This window comes from Ornithorhynchus anatinus, chromosome 21, assembly GCF_004115215.2.
Source record: "Ornithorhynchus anatinus isolate Pmale09 chromosome 21, mOrnAna1.pri.v4, whole genome shotgun sequence".
NCBI classification, from domain to species: domain Eukaryota; kingdom Metazoa; phylum Chordata; class Mammalia; order Monotremata; family Ornithorhynchidae; genus Ornithorhynchus; species Ornithorhynchus anatinus.
The window spans coordinates 5,369,136-5,389,247 of NC_041748.1; the positions used below are offsets into that span (position 1 = coordinate 5,369,136).

Here is a 20,112-nt window from a genome sequence, read left to right on the forward strand (position 1 = left end):
CCCCCAGCGCTTGGAACAGTGCTTTGCACGTAGTCAGCGCTTAACAAATACCAACATTATTATTATTATTATTAACTGTGAGCCTCACGGGGGACAACCTGTTGACCCTTTCCCCAGCGCTTAGAACAGTGCTCTGCACATAGTCAGCGCTTAACAAATACCAACATTCTGGTTATTATTACTACCGGGAATCAGGTTGCCCCCCGCGAGGCTCCCCGTCTTCATCCCCATTGCCCAGATGAGGTCACTGAGGCGCAGGGAAGTGGCTGGCCCAAGGTCCAGAAGCAGCGTGGCTCCGTGGAAAGAGCCCGGGCTTGGGAGGTCATGGGTTCGAATCCCAGCTCGGCCACTTGTCAGCTGTGTGACTGTGGGCGAGTCACTTCACTTCTCTGTGCCTCAGTTCTCTCATCTGTCAAATGGGGATGCAGACCGGGAGCCCCACGTGGGACGACCTGATTCCCCTGGGTCTACCCCAGCGCTTAGAACGGTGCTCGGCACAGAGGAAGCGCTTCACAAATACCGACATTAAGGTGCCCCAGCTGACGAGTGGCGGAGGCGGGATTCGAACCCATGACCTGCGCCTGCCCAGGCCGGGCTCTTTCCCCCCCCCCCCCCCCACCCCCCTCCACGCTGCTTGCTCTCGCGCGCCCTCCCTCGGGCCGAGGCGGGGCGACGTCATCGGCGTCCAATGAGGAGGCGCCCCGGCCGCACGTGACCCGCGCGGGGCCCCGCCATTGGCCGAGCGGGCCGCGCGCCCTTCCCCCGCCCCCCCTCCCCCCCGCCCGGCGGCTCCTTCCCGCGCTCCCGCGCGCGCTCCGCCATGGCGCTGGTAGCCGGCGTCATCCGGCGGCTGGACGAGGCCGTGGTCAACCGCATCGCCGCCGGGGAGGTCATCCAGCGCCCCGCCAACGCCATCAAGGAGATGATAGAGAACTGGTGAGGCGGGAGGGCGCGCGGGAGGGGCGCGCGCTCTCTCTCTCTCTCCCCCGGCCCCCCCCCCGGCGCTCCCGGAAGTCCCCCCGGTCACGTGACCGCCGCCCCGGGGCATCCTGGGAAGGAGGGCCAACGGTTACTGTTAGAATAATAATAATAATAATGTTGGTATTTGTTAAGCGCTTACTATGTGCCGAGCACTGTTCTAAGCGCTGGGGTAGACATAGGGGAATCGGGTTGTCCCACGTGGGGCTCACAGTCTTCATCCCCATTTTACAGATGAGGGAACTGAGGCACAGAGAAGTGAAGTGACTCGCCCACAGTCACACAGCCGACAAGTGGCAGAGCCGGGATTCGAACTCATGAGCCCTGACTCCAAAGCCCGTGCTCTTTCCACTGAGCCACGCTGCTTGGGAAGTAAATCGTAATAGCAACAGCAGACAGCAGGGTGGGAGACTGTAGTGATGATGGCAGCAATCGTGGTGCGATAGCATCCTCATAATGGCAATCATTGTGGGATGTAATGATAATGATGAGGATAATGACAATCATTGTGGGATAGCATCATCCTAATGATAGGAGCGATCATGGTGGGATATGATAATAATAATAATAATAATAAAATGGTGATAATCATTGTGGGATATCATCATAATGATAATAGCAGCAATCTTGGTGCGATATGATCATAGTAATGGCAATCATTGTGGGATGTAATGATAATGATGAGGATAATGACAATCATTGTGGGATAGCATCATCCTAATGATAGCAGCGATCATGGTGGGATATAATAATAATAACAATAATAATGACTCTCATTGTGGGATATCGTCCTAATAATGGCAATCATTGTGGGATGTAATGATAATGATGATAATAATGACAATCATTGTGGGATATCATCATCCTAATGATAGGAGCGATCATGGTGGGATATGATAATAATGATAATAATGACTATCATTGTGGGATATCGTCCTAATAATGGCAATCATTGTGGGATGTAATGATAATGATGATAATAATGACAGTCATTGTGGGATGGCATCATCCTAATGATAGCAGCGATCATGGTGGGATATAATAATAATAACAATAATAATGACTATCATTGTGGGTTATCATCATAGTAATGGCAATCATTGTGGGATGTAATGATAATGATGATGATAATGACAATCATTGTGGGATAGCATCATCCTAATGATAGCAGCGATCATGGTAGGATATGATAATAATAATAATAAAATGGTGATAATCATTGTGGGATATCATCATAATGATAATAGCAGCAATCATGGTGCGATATGATCATAATAATGGCAATCATTGTGGGATGTAATGATAATGGTAATAATGACAATCATTGTGGGATATCATCATCCTAATGATAGGAGCGATCATGGCGGGATATGATAATAATAATAATGACTATCATTGTGGGATATCGTCATAGTAATGGCAATCATTGTGGGATGTAATGATAATGATGATAATAATGACAATCATTGTGGGATAGCATCATCCTAATGATAGCAGCGATCATGGTGGGATATAATAATAATAATAACAATAATAGAGAAGCAGCGTGGCTCAGTGGAAAGAGCACGGGCTTGGGAGTCAGAGGTCATGGGTTCGAATCCAGGCTCTGCCACTCGTCAGCCGTGTGACTTTGGGCGAGTCACTTGACTTCTCGGTGCCTCAGTTACCTCATCTGTAAAATGGGGATTAAGACCGTGAGCCCCACGTGGGACAACTGGATTACCCTGTGTCTACCCCAGCGCTTAGAACAGTGCTCGGCACATAGTAAGCGCTTAACAAATGCCAACATTATTATAATGACAATCATTGTGGGATATCATCATAATAATAGCAGCAATCATGGTGGGATATCATCATAATAATGGCAATCATTGTGGGATGTAATGATAATAATGATAATGATAATAATGACTATCATTGTGGGATATCATCATAATAATGATAGCAGCAATCATGGTGGGATATAATAATAACAATAATAATAATAATGACAATCATTGTGGGATATCATCATCATAATGATAGCAGCAATCATGGTGGGATATAATAATAATATTAATAATAATGATAGTGACAATCATTGTGGGATATCATCATCATAATAATAATGGCAATCATTGTGGGATGTAATTATAATAATGATAATAATGACAATCATTTTGGGGTATCATCATAATAGCAGCAATCATGGTGGGATATGATGATAATAATAATAATAATAATAATAATAATAATAATAATAATGACAATCATTGTGGGATATCATAATAATAGCAGCAATCATTGTGGGATATAATAATAATAATGGCAATCATTGTGGGATATCATCATCAAAATAATAACAATGATAATAATGGCAATCGTGGGATATCATCATAATGATAATAGCAGCAATCATTGTGGGATATAATAATAATAATAATGGCAATCATTGTGGGATATTATAGTAATAATAATAATAGCAATCATTGTGGGAAATAATAATAGCAATCATTGTGGGAAATAATAGCAGCAATCGTTGTGGGAAATAATATAATAATAGCAATCATTGTGGGATATAGTAATAATAATTATAATAGCAATCATTGTGGGATATAGTAATAATGATAACAGCAATCATTGTGGGTTATAATGATAATAGCAATCATTGTGGGATTATAATAATAATAATAACAGCAATCATTGTGGGAAATAATAATAGCAATCATTGTGGGAAATAATAATAACAGCAATCATTGTGGGATATTATAATAATAATAATAGCAGCAATCATTGTGGGATGTAATAATAATGGCAATAATAGTAATGATTATAGCAGCAGTCATTGTGGGATATAATAATAATAGCAATCATTGTGGGATATAAGAATAATAATAGCAATCATTGTGGGATATAATAATAATAACAACAGTAGCAGCAATCATTGTGGGATATAATAGTAATAGCGATCATCGTGGGATATAATAATAATAATAATAATAATAATGATAGCAGCAGTTGTGGGATATATTAATAATACTAATAACAGCAATCATTGTGGGGTATAATAATAATAGCAATCATTGTGAGGTGTAATAATAATAGCAGTAATCATTGTGGGATATAATAATAGCAGCAATCAGTGTGGGATATAATAATAATAAAATAATAATAATAGCAGCAATCAGTGTGGGATATAATAATAATAATAATAATAGCAGCAATCATTGTGGGAAATAATGATAATAATAATAATAAAAACCCAGCAATCATTGGGATATAATAATAATAGCAGCAATCATTGTGGGATTGCTTGAGACCTCATCTCCTCCAAGAGGCTTTCCCAAACTGAGCTTCCCCTTTTCCCTCTGCTAATAATAATACCGTTGGTATTTGTTAAGCGCTTACTACGTGCAGAGCACCGTTCTAAGCGCTGGGGGAGATTCAGGGTCATCAGGTTGTCCCACGTGGGGCTCCCGGTCTTCAGCCTCATTTTACAGATGAGGGAACTGAGGCCCAGAGGAGTGAAGTGACTTAATAATAATAATGTAGGTGTTTGTTAAGCGCTTACTATGTGCCGAGCACCGTGCTAAGCGCTGGGGGAGATGCAGGGTCATCAGGTTGTCCCACGTGAGGCTCACGGTCTTCATCCCCCTTTTACAGATGAGGTAACCGAGGCCCAGAGAAGTGAAGAGACTTGCCCCCAGTCACCCAGCTGACAGGTGGCAGAGGCAGGATTCGAACCCATGACCTCCGCCTCCCAAGCCCGGGCTCTTGCCACTGAGCCACGCTGCTTCTCTCTGCTCCCTCTGCTGCCCCCCCCTTCACCTTTTCCCCCTTTCTCTCCCCCCTCTCCCTTCCCCTCCCCTCAGCACTGTGCTCATCTGTCTATATTATTTATGACCCTATTTATTTCGTTAATGAGGTGGCCATCCCCTTGATTCTATTTATTGCGATTAAGTTGTCTTGTCTTCGTCCGTCCGTCTCCCCCGATTAGGATGTGAGCCCGTCCCTGGGCAGAGACTGTTTCTAGCTGTCGCCGAATTGTCCGTTCCAAGTGCTTAGTCCAGTGCTCGGCACATACGAAGCGCTCACTGGATACTGTTGGAACGAATGGATTGAATGAATCCGTGGCAGCTTCGCCACCCCGGGTGAGGCGGAGGAGCTCCCGGACAGGAAAACAGCAGCAGTAATGAGAATAATCAAAAACCGTGGGATTTGTTCATCCGTGGCATCTTGGACGTGCTGCCTGACCACCCTGGGAGGCGCGGGGGAGCTCCCCAACAGGAAAACAGCAATAATAATAATAAAAATGTGGGGTTTGTTCGTCAGGGGCATCTTGGATATGATAACTCGCCACCCCGGGACCCCAGAGGAGCTCCCTAACAGATAACACTGATAATAGTGTTAAAAATTGTGGGATTTGTTCATCCGTGGCATCTTGGACGTGATAACTCGCCACGCCGGGAGCCGCAGAGGAGCTCCCAAACAGAATAATAGCAATAATACTGATAAAAACTGGGAGATTTGTTCGTCACGGTGGCATCTTGGACGTGCCGACTAGCCACCCCGGGGAACGGAGAGGAGCTCCCCAACAGAATAACGGTGATGATGATGATAAAAATTATTGTCCTTGTTCATCAGTCCCCCCTTCCCTCCCCATCGCCTCGCCTCGTTCCCTTTGCTCTATCCCCCCCACCCCACAGCACTTGGGGACGTATGTACATATTTATAATTCTGTTTATAATAATGATGTGTATATGTCTCTAAGTGGGTTTATATTGGTGCCGTTGATGCCTGTTGACTCCTTTTGTTGTCTGTCTCCCCCTTCTAGACTGTGAGCCCATTGTGAGCAGGGATTGTCTCTCCTTGTTGCTGAATTGTATTTTCCAAGCGCCTAGTATAGTGCTCTGCACACAGTGAGCGCTCAATTAAATACGATCGAATGAATGAACGGATCAGCGACGTCTTGGAAATGCCAACCAGCCACCCCGGGGAGCCGCAGAGGATCTCCCAAAGCGATAACGGCGACGATAATAGTAATAATTAAAATTATGGTATTTGTTCATCAGTGGCATCTTGAAAATGTTAATCCGCCACCCCGGGACCCGCAGGGGAGCTCCCAAAGAGATGACAACGGTGATGATGATGATATTTAAAATTTCGATATTCGTTCATCGGCGGCATCTTGAAAATGTTCATCCGCCACCCCGGGAGCTGCACAGGAGCTCCCAAACCGATGACGGCAGTAATAACAATAACAATAATAAAAACCGTGGTGTCCGCACCTCGGTGGCATCTCGGAAATGCCAACTAGCCACCTCGGGTGCCTCAGAGGAGCTCCCTAGCAGAATAACAGAGATGATAATTAGAAAGATGGTATCTGTTAATCAGCGGCATCGTGGAGATGCCGACCGGCCGCCTCAGGAGCTCCGGTCAGTGATATTTATCGAGCGCCATGTACAAAACACCCTACTACGCACGTGGGGGAGTACGGCGTAACGACGAACGGACGCGTTCCCCGCTCACAACGAGCTTACGGTCTAGAGGGGGAGACGGACGTTAAGATAAATCACGGATGCGCGCGTAAATGCTGTGCGGCTCAGGGCCAGGTGAATGAAGGGTAGAAATCCAAGGGCGGAGCAGAAGGGAGAGGAAAGGAGGGCTCAGACGGGGAAGGCCTCCTGGAGGAGATGGGATCTCGGTAAGGTTGAAGGTGAGGGAAGCGATGGTCCGTCGGCTAGGAAGGGGGAGGGAGTTCCAGGCCAGAGCCGGGTCGTGGGGTCGGCGGTGAGATAGGGGAGATCAAGGAGCAGCGAGTAGCTTGGCGTTAGAGGGGAGAAGTGCGCGGGCTGCGTTGTGCTAGGAAATCAGTGGGGTAAGATAGGAGGGAGGAAGGTGAGACTCACAGGGAAAATAGGAGGCATTGGCTTCTCCTTGCTCCTCGGCGCCGCTTACGCGCCGTTCCCCCATCCCTTTTTCTCCCCAAAGCCCCTGTCGTCTCCCGGCACCGCCTGCTCCAGTTACCGGTCACCGTCCTCTTCCACCCACCCTAGCTCCACCTCCAACTCTTTCACCATTGTGACCCCCAAGCGGCGTGGTGCCGTGGAGAGGGCCCCGGCCTGGGACACAGAAGGTCGTGGGTTCTAATCCCGGCTCCACCGCTTGTCTGCCGGGTGACCCGGGCCAGGTGGCTTGGCCACTCGGTGCCTCGGTGGCCTCATCTGTAAAATGGGGATTGAGGCCGTGAGCCCTCGTGGGACGGGGACTGTGTCCAACCCGATTTGTTCGTGTCCGCCCTGGCGTTTAGTACGCTGCCCGGCACATAGTAAGCGCTTAATAAATACCATTATTCTTTTGCTTCCACTCCCTTTTTTTTAATGGTATCTGTTAGGCGCTGACTATGTGCTGGGCGTTGTTCTAAGCGCTGGGGCGGATATAGAGAAGCAGTGTGGCTCAGTGGAAAGAGCACGGGCTTGGGAGTCGGAGGTCATGGGTTCGAATCCCGGATCAGTCACTCGTCAGCTGTGTGACTTGGGGCAAGTCACTTAACTTCTCCGTGCCTCAGTTACCCCGTCTGTAAAAGGATTAAGAGAGTGAGCCCACGTGGGACAACCTGATGGCCTTGTATCCTCCCAGCGCTTAGAACAGTGCTTTGCACATAGTAAGCGCTTAACAAATGCCATCGTTAGTAGTATTCTTATATAAGCTGATCAATGTGGACTCAGTCCCCATACGGGGCCCCCAGTAGTCTTAGTCCCCATTTTACAGATGAGGGAACTAAGGCACAGAGAAGTGAAGTGACTTGCCCGGGATGGTCGAGACAGGATTAGAACCCAGATCCTTCTGACTCCCAGCCCCGTGCTCTATCCATTAGGTCACGCTGCTTCCCTTCCTTCCTCTTTATTGGTGCCCCTTTGAGAGGAAATTGGCATCTGTCTCCTCGCCCCCGTCCCTTCCAGAGTTGTTCTCCCTCCTACTCAGACTGTGAGCCCCATGTGGGTCAGGGACTGGGCCCAACCTGCTTAACTCGTATCTACCTCAGCACTTAGTACGGCACTTGACACGGAATAAGCACTCAGCAGAGACCAAAATAAGAGAAAGAATAATTATGTAAAAAAAGTCGTCCTGGGAAGTGGAGAGGATCACGTCTTCCTTTCACGGTCCTCGTTTCCAAGCCCTGGTCAGGGCAGGAAGGTAGCAGAGAATAAAACTATAGAGCTTGGTGTGTGTATCCGAGGAGCAAATATGCCTATTGACAGGCCCCACTCGTCGTTCCTCGTCATTACTGTGTCAACTGAAGAAAATTTTCAGTAGAGGGAAGGAAGACGTTCTACCAAGTCGGGCCAGAAGTAATCAGTTTCAGGGAAATACATTCCAAATTGTCCTGGTTTGTCATTTCAATTCATTGCATGATCTGAAAACAAAAAAAAAAACCCTTCAATTGCAGCCTGCCAACTTTTATTTTCCTCATTTGACAGCTTGGATGCCAAATCCACAAGTATCCAGGTGACGGTTAAAGAAGGAGGGCTGAAATTAATTCAGATCCAAGACAATGGCACCGGAATCAGGGTAAGCCAAAGCAGGGAGGGAATAATACACAGGCAGCTGTGTGTTTTGGCGTGATTAGCTGGTATGTACTCCAGCCGCTCAGTACAGTACCTGGCGGAGAGTAAGCGCTAAGCAGATGCCGTATGAAAAGAAAAAAAGGAAAGGCCTCGATTGAGCGGCGGTTGTTGAAAAGTTCCCGCTGGTTTTAAAATACTTCCTCCTACCAGCGTTTCCCCTTCAGGGTTGAGTTTTAAGAGGGGCACCTTCAGTAATCATCATCAATGGTATTTATTGAGCGCTTACTGTGTGCAGAGCACTGTCCTAAGCGCTCGGGAGAGTTCGGTACAGCGGTGTAACAGATTCCCCGCTCACAGCGCCAACCCGATCGGATGGGTGTTATTTTTCTCCTCCAGAAAGACGACTTGGCCATCGTGTGTGAAAGGTTCACCACAAGCAAGCTGCAGTCTTTCGAAGACCTGGCTAGTATTTCTACCTATGGCTTCAGGGGCGAGGTGAGGTGGAGACGCTGATTTCCGCAATCTTTGGGGCACCGTGGAAACGATCCAGTCGAGGGAAGCACAAGCCGTGCAAGTGGCCACTCGCCTGCGTTGGAACGGCGGACGGGGCAACGAGTTCGGCCCCACCAGCCCGTTCCATTCACCCGGCCTCGGAGCCAGAAGGACCTGGCTTCTAATCCCCGTTTCACCCCCTTATTATAATAATAATGATTATGACGGTATTTGTTGAGCACTTACTCTGTGCCAAGCACTGTTCCAAGCACTGGCGTAGATACAGGGTAATCAGGTTGTCCCACGTGGGGCTCGCGGTCTTAATCCCCATTTTACAGATGAGGTCACCGAGGCACAGAGAAGCGGAGTGACTTGCCCAGAGGCACACAGCAGACTTATCTGCTGTGGGACCTCTTGCTGGATTAATACACTGAGTACAATATAATACTCTCCCAATCAAGCAATCGGTGATATTTATTCAGTACTTAATGTATACGGTGTACCGTACTAAGCACTTAGGAGAGCACAGCACAACGGAGTTGGCAGTCACATTCCCTGCCCACAGTGAGCTTACAGTCTGGAGGCACTTAACACAGTGCTCTGCGCACAGTAAGCGCTCAATAGATATGATTGCTGCTGTTGCTGCCTGGGAATCGTAGGAGGCAGCCTTGAGTCCATAGAGGATTTCTGGGGGGGGGGATGGGGTGTTCTTTTCAGCTTTCCCTGTCAGTTCTTGCCCCCACCCACCAGTTTTTAAGTCCCAGGGGCACAGATCCTCTCCCAGTTGAGACCTCAGAACTTGGAGACCCCAGACCGTGAGCGTTGAAATGTCCGGTTCTCCCGCCGGGCCCCGTGGGACCTGCCAAGCTCCCAGCCCTAACGTTGGGGTACAGCTCTGGGGGGTGATGAGGTTGTCTCTCGCATCGGGCGGCGCGCCCCAGGGGGCGGGGCCCGGGCCTGGGAGGCAGAAGGACCTGGGTTCTAATCCCGGCTTTGCCACGTGTCCGCTGCGTGACCTCGGGCAAGTCACTTCACCTCTTTGTTCCTCGGTTCTCTCATCCGTAATAAAAATCGGGGTTAAGACTGTAAGCCCCAAGTGGGACAGGGACTGTGTCCGATATGATTAGGTCATATTCACCCCAGTGCATAGAAGGGTGTTTGACGCATAGTAAGCGCTTAACCGATACAGTAATAATAATAATGACGATGAACAGAGGAGACGGAGAAACCAGTAAGGGGTGAGAAGTCCTCCGACGTCGGACGGGCCGGGGTGGGCGTCGGCGGAGACCGAGGCTTCCGAATCGCACCGTGTCCGGAGTAGTGGCTTCTAACGCCGAGCCCCCGGTCCCCCGGGTTGGAGCGGGGAGGGTCGGACGGGGAGAGCACGCGTGACCCTCGCCCGCACTCACACCGGATCGCCTTCCTGTCCGGCAGGCCCTGGCCAGCATAAGTCACGTGGCCCACGTGACGGTGACCACGAAAACGGCGGATGGCAAATGTGCCTACAGGTAGGCCTGGCTCTGTCGGGCGAGCCCTCCGTCTGCCCGCCTTTCCCTTCCCGGCCTCCTGCGGCGAACCCCCTCGGGGCCCGCGCAAGACCTTCCGCGTCAATCCATCCCTAGTATCTATCGAGTGCTTACCTCGCGCGGGGCACTGTACTGAGCTCTTCGTCCAACGGGCTCCTGACCTCCCCGGCTGGGCCCTCATTTCCTCTTCTCCCGTTCCCTGCCCCGTCGCCCCTGCACTTGGATTTGCTCCCTTTATTCGCCCCTCCCTCAGCCCTAAAGTGGATAGAGCAGGGGCCGGGGAGTCAGAGGTAGCCTGGTTCTAATATTGGCCCTGCCCCCCCCGTCTGCCGCGTGACCTAAAATTTCTCTGCGCCACGGTTTCCTCAGACGTAAAATGGGGATTAAGACCGTGACCCCCCCGTATGGGACAGGGACTGCATGTCACTAAATTTCTCTGCGCCACAGTTTCCTCAGATGTAAAATGGGGATTAAGACCCTGACCCCCATATGGGACAGGGACTGCGTTGAACCTGATTAGCTTGTGTCTACCACGGTGCTTGACACATAGTTAGTGCTTAAATGCCGTTATTATTATTTATTTCTATTAGAGAAATAGCTGAGGCACTGTGAAGTGATTTGCCCAGGGTCACGTGGCAGACAAATGGCAGAATCAGGGTTTAGAACCTAGGTCTGGGCTCTCTCCACTAGGCCTGGCTGCAGTGGAATTTTTTGAGGGCTCACCGTGGGCGGAGCACTGTTCTGAGCACTTGGGAGAGTACAGTGCTATTATCTTCCCTACCTCACAAGCCCGCAGCCTTGACATTGTCCTCAGTTCATCCCTCTCACGCAACCCACATTATCAGTCTGGCACCGGACCCTGTCAGTTCTGCCTTCACACCGTCACTGAATTCTGCCCTTTCCTCCCACCAAACTGTCAGTTCAGCCGATCCAAGTACTTATTCCTTCATTCAGTCGTATTTACGGAGTGCTTACGCTGTGCAAAACACTTGGGAGAATACGCTTCAACAACAGACGCATTCCCTGCCCAAATCGAGCTCCTGTCCCTCCTTGACTCCCGCACCTGACTTCTCACCTCCCTGCCTTCCGTCTCTCCCCACTCCGGTCCATACTTCACTCTGCTGCCTGGATCGCTTTTCTAGGAAGAGTTCAGTCCACGTCTCGCCCGTCCTGAAGAACCTCCAGGGGTTGCCCATCCACCTCCGCATCCAACGGAAACTCTCTAAAGCCCTCAATCAGCTCAAACCCTCCTACCCCACCTCTCCGATCTCCTACTCCGGCCCAGCCCGCACGTTCCGCTCCTCGGGCGCCAGCTCGCTGGGCCCCGATCTCGTCTGTCTCACCGTCGACCCCTTTCCCACGTCCTCCCGCCTTCGTTTGTGCCAGACCGCTACTCTTCCCCACCTTCAAAGCGTTATTAAGGTCGCATCTCGAGGGGGCCTTCCCTAAATGAGCCCTCTTGTCCGCGACTCCTCTCTTCTGTGATGTCTGTGAGTTTGGATCATACCCTTTGGGGGTCTGGTAGGCGCCCCCATCCTCAGCCCCACAGCCATTAGGCACGTGTCTGCAAATGACTTAAGTGAACGTCTGTCTTTCCCTCTAGACGGTAAGCCCGCCGTGGGCAGGGGGCGTCTACTGAGTCTGTCGTACTTTCCCAAACTCTTCCGCACGCAGTAAGTGCTCGGTAAACACCGCTGCTTGATGGCGCCAAAACGGAGTCGGTAGGCATCTCCCTGCCCCCAGAGACCTTCCAGCCTTCAGACGGTCAGGCCGTTTCGCTGTCGGTAACTTTAACGCGCTCTGCAGAACGCACCGGCGACGGGACGTCTTGGCCGTCGACAACCGAGGATTCTGTCTTTCCAGAGCCAGTTATTCCGACGGCAAACTGAAGTCGCCCCCCAGACCTTGCGCCGGGAACCAGGGGACCCTGATCACGGTAAGTGTGGGACGGGAACTTGTGGGGTACGGTCCTCTCGGGCGACAGCCCAGCCCGCACGCTTGGCTCCTGTCACGCCAGCCTACTCGCCGTAGCTCTCTGTCGCCGGCCAGCACTCCTCGCCCACGTCCTTCCTCTGACCTGGAACTCCCTCCTCCTCCGTAGCCTCCAGCCCCCCGCCGCTCCCCATCTCCAAAACCCTCCTAAAACGTCTCCGTCAACAGGCCTCCCCTGACCGAGGCCTCGTTTCCCTACCCTAGTCACCTTCCTTTCTGTGTCCCTCCTGTACGCTTACCCTTTAAGCACTCTGATCCTCACCGGGGAAGCCGTGTGGCCTGGTGGGTGGAGCGTGGGCCCGGGGGTCAGGAGGTCACGGGTCCGCCACTTGCCTGTCGTGTGACCTCGGGCACGAGAACCTGGCCACCGAGCCACGCTGCTTTCCCTCGAAGCTGGGGTGAGCAGGGGTCGGCCGGACGTGAGGGGGGAAGGAGGTCCAGGCGGAAGGGAGGACGGGAGCGAGGGGGTCACTGTTCCCCCCGACCGGTTCGGGTAACTAGATCGTCTCCCACTTGGAGCCATTGCCGAAGGGGATCGTGGCCGATGATAATCACGGTGCTTGTTCTGGCCTGGCACTCTTCTAGGCGCTGGGATAGATACAGCTTAATCAGGTCGGACGCAATGCCGGCTCCCCATGGGGCTCACGCTCGTAACCTCCATTTGACAGATGAGGGAACTGAGGCCCAGAGAAGTGAGGCGACTTGCCCGAGATCCCACAGCTGACAGGAGGAGCCGGGATTAGAGCCGGGTCCTTCCGACTCCCGGGCCCGGCCTCTCTCCGTGAAGCCACACTGCTTCTCTGACAGCAAATCCTCCTTAGGGGAAGCAGCGTGGCTCGGTGGAAAGAGCCCGGGCTTGGGAGTCAGAGGTCATGGGTTCCACTCCCGGCCCTGCCACTCGTCAGCCGTTGACTGTGGGCAAGTCACTTCTCTGTGCCTCGGTGACCTCATCTGTAAAATGGAAATCAACTGTGAGCCTCACGGGGGCCGACCTGATGACCCTGAATCATCCCCAGCGCTTCGAACGGTGCTCTGCACATAGTAAGCGCTTAACAGATACCAACATTATTATTAGTATCGAAGCACCCCCCCCCCCGCGACCACCAGCTTGTTAGTGCTAGGTGCCTGGATAAGGACCGTGTCTAATTCCCAACGCTTAGCAGAGCGCTCTGCCCACAGCAGGTCCTGGATAAAGACTTTTATAGCTCGAGAAATGCCGACACCCGGATTCTCTGCCACCTCCTCCCCTTAGTTCCCGGTTCATCGAAGAGTCCTGCAGAAACTCCTCCTTCTCCTCTGACGGTGGTTCTCCTTCAGAAGAAATTCCTCTTCCGGGGTTGTAAATACAACGGTTTCCTCCTCTTAGTGTTAGTCTTCTGGAGAAGACGCTAATGCTAGGAAGAGTCCAGGGAAAACGTGGAAGAAGAAGACCGGCAGCCAGGTGGCTAGAAACCGTAATAACGATAAAATGAGTGTAACGAGAAGGAGACACGTGGCATAGCGGCTAGCGGAAGCAGCGTGGCTCAGTGGAAGGAGCCCGGGCTTCGGAGTCAGGGGTCATGGGTTCGACTCCCGGCTCTGCCACTCGGCGGCTGGGTGACTGTGGGCGAGTCACTTCACTTCTCTGGGCCTCAGTGACCTCATCTGGAAAACGGGGATTAACCGTGAGCCTCCCGTGGGACGACCCGATGACCCTGTATCTACCCCAGCGCTTAGAACGGTGCTCTGCACGTGGTAAGCGCTTAACAAGTACCAACATCATCAGCAGAGCACTGGCCTGGGAGTCGTGGGCTCTCATCCCGGCCCTGCCACTCGTCTGCCGTGTGGCCTTGGGCAAGCCACATCGCTTCCCTGTGCCTCGGCTACCTTATCTGTAAAATGGGGATGAAGACTGTGAGTCCCCTGCGGGACGGGGGCCGTGACCAACCTGATTTGCTTGTGTATCCACCCCAGCTCCTCAGGACAGTGCCTGGCACGTTGTAAGCACTTGACGGATAAAATAATAATAACGGTTATTATTAATAATGATAACAGAGTAACTTAGCAAGGTTACAGATGATGGCAGAAGACGGGACGTTCTGGAGAAGACGTATCCGTGTGAGTCGGGAACAACTTGACAGCAGTTGATGATAAGAATAGCGATCGCCTGTGGGAACGGGGAATCCTTTTTCAGAGGAAGGTCCTCTTTGGGTGATGCAAATAAGACCGATTGCGTTTCGAGGAAGCCTTTTGTTGAGAGACTCGATGATGCCGGAATCCGGTTTCTCTTCCCCGGAAGACCGGATGGTTTGCCCCACGTAGACGTGGACTCGGTGCCGGCATCTTGCCACTATCAGTGGCCCTCCGGGTACCCAGCGGTCCGCCGGACCACCGGCGATAATCATTCCTTCGTTCGGTAGTATTTATCGAGCGCTTACTAGGCGCGGAGCACTGTACCGAGCGCTGGGAGTGGACAGATAGAGGCAGTCCCTTCCCAGTGATGGGCTCACAGTCTAATTCAGCGACAAGGGAGCGGGGAATGAGGTGGGCGTGGGAGGAGCAAAGTGGGCCAGCCGGCGGCGTGTAAATAAGTGGGAGAGGAGCGAAGATAAGCAGGGGAGAAGGAAGCTGATTGAGCACCTTAAAGCCAATGGGCAGGAGTTTCTGCCTGATGTAGAGGAATGGGCAGCCGTTAGACTGTAAGCCCGTCATTGGGCAGGGATTGTCTCCGTCTGTTGCCGCGTTGTCCATTCCAAGCGCTTAGTACAGTGCTGTGCACATAGTAAGCGCTCAGTAAATACTATTGAATGAACGGAGCCCCCCTCTAGACTGGAAACTCATTGCGGCCAAGGAGTGTGTCTCTTAATTTTGTATCGTACTCTCCCAGGCCCCTCTCAGTTTGGCACCCGGGGAGTTTCCAGTCCCCTACCAGGCTCGACTACGGGAAGGAGGGTCAAGCGGAGGCCTGTCCGTTCCGTTCCTAGCTCGGCCGGTGGCCAGCGAGTGGAAGGCCGTCTGCTACCAGTTAAAACGCTCCCTTTGCTGGGCAGCAGCGGCGTGGGAGGGAGTCGAGGGCGGAGACTCGGGTTGACCGCGCGGAAGGAGGCGCCGCTAAACCGCTTCCGGATTTTTACCGAGAAGACTCTCCGGATCCACTACCGGATCGATGGCGGATGGAGGCGGGGCGTTCTGGGAGACATGCGTCCGTGGTGTCGCTCTGGGTCGGAAACGGACAATTCGGCAGCAGAGAGAGACGATCCCTGCCCGATGACGGGCTCACGGTCTAAACGGGGGAGACGGACGGCGGAGCGAAACAGAACAAAACGGAAACAAGATGACATCATCAAGAAAAATAGAATCGAGGAGCTACACACCTCATTAACAAAATAACCTCCACTCCCAGGCCCCGGGCCGTAGCCACTGGGCCGTGCTGCTTCTCTAAGCGCGGGGCTGCAGATCTAGGGCGTTTCCCGGCTGGCGACCCGGAGACCACCTCCGCCACCAGCACCAGCCTCTTGGGCCGCGGCCCCGCGGGCTTTAGATTAATGTTGGTATCTGTCAAGCGCTTACTCTGTGCGGAGCACCGTTCTAAGCGCTGGGGTAGATACAGGGTCATCAGGGCGTCCCGCGTGGGGCTCACAGTTTTTTAATCCCCATTTTACAGATGAGGCACAGAGGAGTTAAGCGACTCGCCCGCGGTCACCCAGCTGACAAGCGGCAGAGGCGGGATTCGAACCCATGACCTCTGACTCCCGAGCCCGGGCTCTTTCCACCGAGCCACGCCGCTCCTCTGTTGGCTCCGCTCTGCGGCCCCTTCAGTACTTCATCTCCGGCATGCCGTCGAGCTGAAAATGGAAACGGGGAGCAGCGTGCCCCGGTGGATAGAGCCCGGGCCGGCGAGTCAGAGGACCTGGGTTCTAATCCGGCTCCGCCGCTTGTCACCAGGGGGACCCCGGGCAAGTCACTTGACTTCTCTGGGCCTCGCCTCCTCCTCCGTCAAATGAGAATTAAGTCTGTGAGCCCCTTGTGGGAGACGGACCGTGCCCGAACCCGGTTAGCTTGCGTCTACCCCGGCGCTTAGTACGGTGCCCGGCACCTACCGAGCGCTTCGAGTTAAAAAAAGTAAAAAAAGGTGGCGCTGCCGGTCGGCTGGGTGTTTTTGCTCATTTTCAGAAGTCTCTCAGCGGGTGGCGGAGTTGGACGTTGCCTTGTTTTTCCTCCCCCGTCTTTTCCCGGCAAGGTTTCTGGGAAGGGGACTGGGACGGGGATGGGAGGGCCCCAGGATGGCTGGGGACGAGCGAGGCGGGGAAGCCATCTGGAAATGGCCGGGGGGGGCGGGGGGGGGGGGCGCGGTTCGCCTTCGCGCCTTTCCGATTCCACGAGAAAATCTTTCTCCTCCTCAGGTCGAGGACCTGTTCTACAACGTAGGCACCAGGAGGAAAGCGTTAAAAAATCCCAGCGAAGAGTACGGGAAGATCCTGGACGTCGTCGGCAGGTACGGGCCTTGTCCGTTTATCGTCGTCTGGTACCTTCCTAAGCGCCTGGTACGGCGCCGTGCACACAGCGAGCGCTCAGTAAATACGATCGAATGCATCGAGTGAATGAATGAAAGAGACTAAAGGACCGAATCGCTTTCCACGGCTCTGAAGCATTCATTCATTCATTCATTCGGTAGTATCTATTAAGCGCTTATTATGCGCAGAGCACTGTACTAAGCGCCTGGAATGTACAAAGCGGGAACAGGTAGAGACGGTCCCCGCCCTCTGACGCGCTTACGGTCTCATCGGGGGAGACGGACGGACAAGAACAATAGGAATCGATAGAATCGAGGGGATGGACATCTCATTAAAACAAGAGCAAATAAATAGAATCGAGGCGACGGACATTTCATTAACAGTGGTCTCTTCCTCCACTGCGTTCCTTTGGAAGATGGGATCAACTCTTACACCGCGTCCCCCTCTAGACTGTGAGCTCCTTGTGGGCGGGGAACGTGTCCCGTTGTATCGGGCTGTTGGAATATGATGATAATACTTGTAGAGTGCTTTCTAGGTGCCAAGCGCTGTTCTAAGCACCGGGGTAGATACGGGCTAATCAGGTTGGACACAGTCCCTGTCCCACGTGGGGCTCACGCTCTTAATCCCCTTTTACAGATGGGGTGACTGAGGCACAGAGAAGTGAAGTCACTTGCCCAAGATCAACACAGCAGACGTGCGGCGGAGCCAGGATTAGGACCCAGATCCTCTCCCTGTCTGGGCCTGTGCTCTATCTGATAAGCCACGCTGCTTCTCTGGCTGCACATCCCAGGTGCTTAGCACAGTGCTCTGCACACAGTGAGCGCTCAATAAATACCATCAGTCGATTGAATGATTCTTCCATTTTATTCCTTTGGGAGATTGGGTCAGCTCGCGCGGGGCCGCTCCCCTCTAGACCGTAAACTCCTTGTGGACAGGGAATGTGTCCTATTATATAGTTCTAGCGTAATAATAGTAATGTTGGTATCTGTTAAGCGCTTACTATGTGCGGAGCACTGTTGTAAGCGCTGGGGGAGACACGGGGGAATCAGGTTGTCCCACATGGGGGCTCACGGTCTTAATCCCCATTTTCCAGATGAGGGAACTGAGGCCCAGAGAAGTCAAGTGACTTGCCCACAGTCACCCAGCTGACAAGTGGCAGAGCTGGGATTTGAACTCATGACCTCTGACTCCAAAGCCCGTGCTCTTTCCGCTGAGCCGCGCTGCTTCTCGTACTCTCCCAGGTGCTTAGTACAGTGCTCCGCGCACAGGAAGCACTCACTAAATCTCCCAAGGTTCCCCCGGCTTGGCATTCCCTCCCTTGACGGATCAGGCAGACCGCCGCTCGGCCCACGTTCGTTCCTTCGTTCAGTCGTATTTACTGAATGCTTACTGTGTGCAGAGCAGCGTACTACGCACTTGGAAAGTACACCCAAGTCCAATCCATCCTCAGCCCCACCCCCTCCAGGAAGCCTTCCCCGACTGACTGCCCCGCCACAACATCCCTCCAGCCATCTCTAGCAACACACACCCTTCTTAGCAGTCGTATGTGTGGGGGTACATGTATACATATACACAAACACACACACAGAGATGTGTATATGAACATGCTTCTTTACACACACACACGTATATAATCCCTAGCAGATTTATAAAAATAAATCTGCTAATTTGATCACTTTTGAGCGGTCTAGTTGTAAATATTTTGATGTTTGTCTCCCCGCGGTAGGATATAAGCACCTTGAGAAGCAGCGTGGCTCGGCGGAAAGAGCCCGGGCTTGGGAGTCCAACCTTGTTATCATCATTACGATGGGCAGGAAACATGCCACTTTGGTATTCTTAATCCCCCTTTTAAAGATAAGGTAAAACTGAGGCCCAGAGAAGTGAAAGGACTTGCCCAGTGTCACGCAGCAGACATAAGGCAGGGCCCGGATGAGAACCCAGGTCCTTCCGACTCCCAGGCCCGTGCCCTAGCCGTTAGGCCCCGCTGCTCGTTGACCTAAACATGGTCCCAAACCCTTCAGATTAGTTCCTGGGCAGGATGGAGGTTATTTTTGTTAATGAGGTGTATTCTCATTATTGGATTCTGTTTTCCTTGATGATGTCGTTTTTGTTTTGTTCCGTTTTGCCCCGCCGTCCGTCTCCCCCGTTCAGACTGTGAGCCCGTCGTCGGGCAGGGATGGCCTCTACCTGCTGCCGAATTGTCCGTCCCAAGCGCTTAGTACGGTGCTCTGCCCCTAGTAAGCGCTCAATAAATACTTCTGAACGAATGAATGAATGGGGGGGAGGGGGTGGTCTTCTGTCCCCGTGGTTCAGACAGAAACCGGCGGTCGGCTTGGGATCGGGTCCTCGGATGTTCCGACCGTATCCGTCGTCGTCCCTTGGAGCCCTGTTAAGCAGCAGCGTGGAGGTGTCTGCGGTTTGTGAAACACCGCTTTAAATCCCCCTTTTTGTTGTTTTTTTTCCCTAAGCGGACTCCAGGGAACTTTTGCTCCGGCGTTCTCCAGAACTGTATTTTGCTTTCAGTGATGCCTGGTTTTCTTTCTCCCCAGATACTCCGTACACAACTCGGGCATCAGTTTCTTAGTGAGAAAAGTAAGTGGTTTTGTTTCGTCGTCGTCTAATGGCATCTGTTAACTGTTTACTGTGTGTCAGACGCTGTGTTCAGCGCTGGGGTAGATACGAGACAGGTCGGACCCGGTCCGTGTCCCACTTGGGGCTCACAGTCTTTATCATTTTACAGACGAGGGAACTGGAGCGCAGAGAAGTGAAGCGACTTGCCTAAGGTCACGCCCCAGACACGTGGCGGAGCTGGGATTAGGAGCCGGGGCATTTGACTCTCAGGCCCACTCTTCTGAATGTTCAAAGAGTGTAGGATGGGCACCCGTGGGACTTATAATGCCGTAGGACTTCCGATACATACGATTTATCAAGCCATAGGATTTATAATACCGTAGGACTCAGAGTAAGAGTAGTAATTGTGATATCTGCGAAGCACTTACTACGTGCCAGGCACCGCGCTAAACACCGGGGGCGGTTACAAGATAATCAGGTCGGCCGCGGCCCCCGTCCCACGGGGAGCTCGCG

The 20,112-nt window shown here is 52.1% G+C and overlaps 1 protein-coding gene across 4 annotated transcripts in view; it reads left to right on the forward strand.

Annotated features, from left to right (window-relative positions):
• Positions 1-785: 785 nt before the first annotated feature.
• The window catches only part of MLH1 (mutL homolog 1), a 41,064-nt gene continuing 21,737 nt past the window's right edge, over positions 786-20,112 (forward strand). For 2 of the 4 annotated variants that reach the window (XM_029048979.1, XM_029048983.1), the window contains exons 1-7: positions 786-936; positions 8,439-8,529; positions 8,922-9,020; positions 10,452-10,525; positions 12,407-12,479; positions 16,918-17,009; positions 19,578-19,620. In XM_029048979.1, the coding sequence (XP_028904812.1) occupies positions 821-936; positions 8,439-8,529; positions 8,922-9,020; positions 10,452-10,525; positions 12,407-12,479; positions 16,918-17,009; positions 19,578-19,620 (588 nt within the window). In that variant the 5' untranslated portion in view covers positions 786-820. Of the gene's footprint in view, positions 937-5,846; positions 5,997-8,438; positions 8,530-8,921; positions 9,021-10,451; positions 10,526-12,406; positions 12,480-16,917; positions 17,010-19,577; positions 19,621-20,112 lie in introns of those variants that run through there. The other 2 variants (XM_029048980.2, XM_029048981.2) reach the window with 2 other exon arrangements.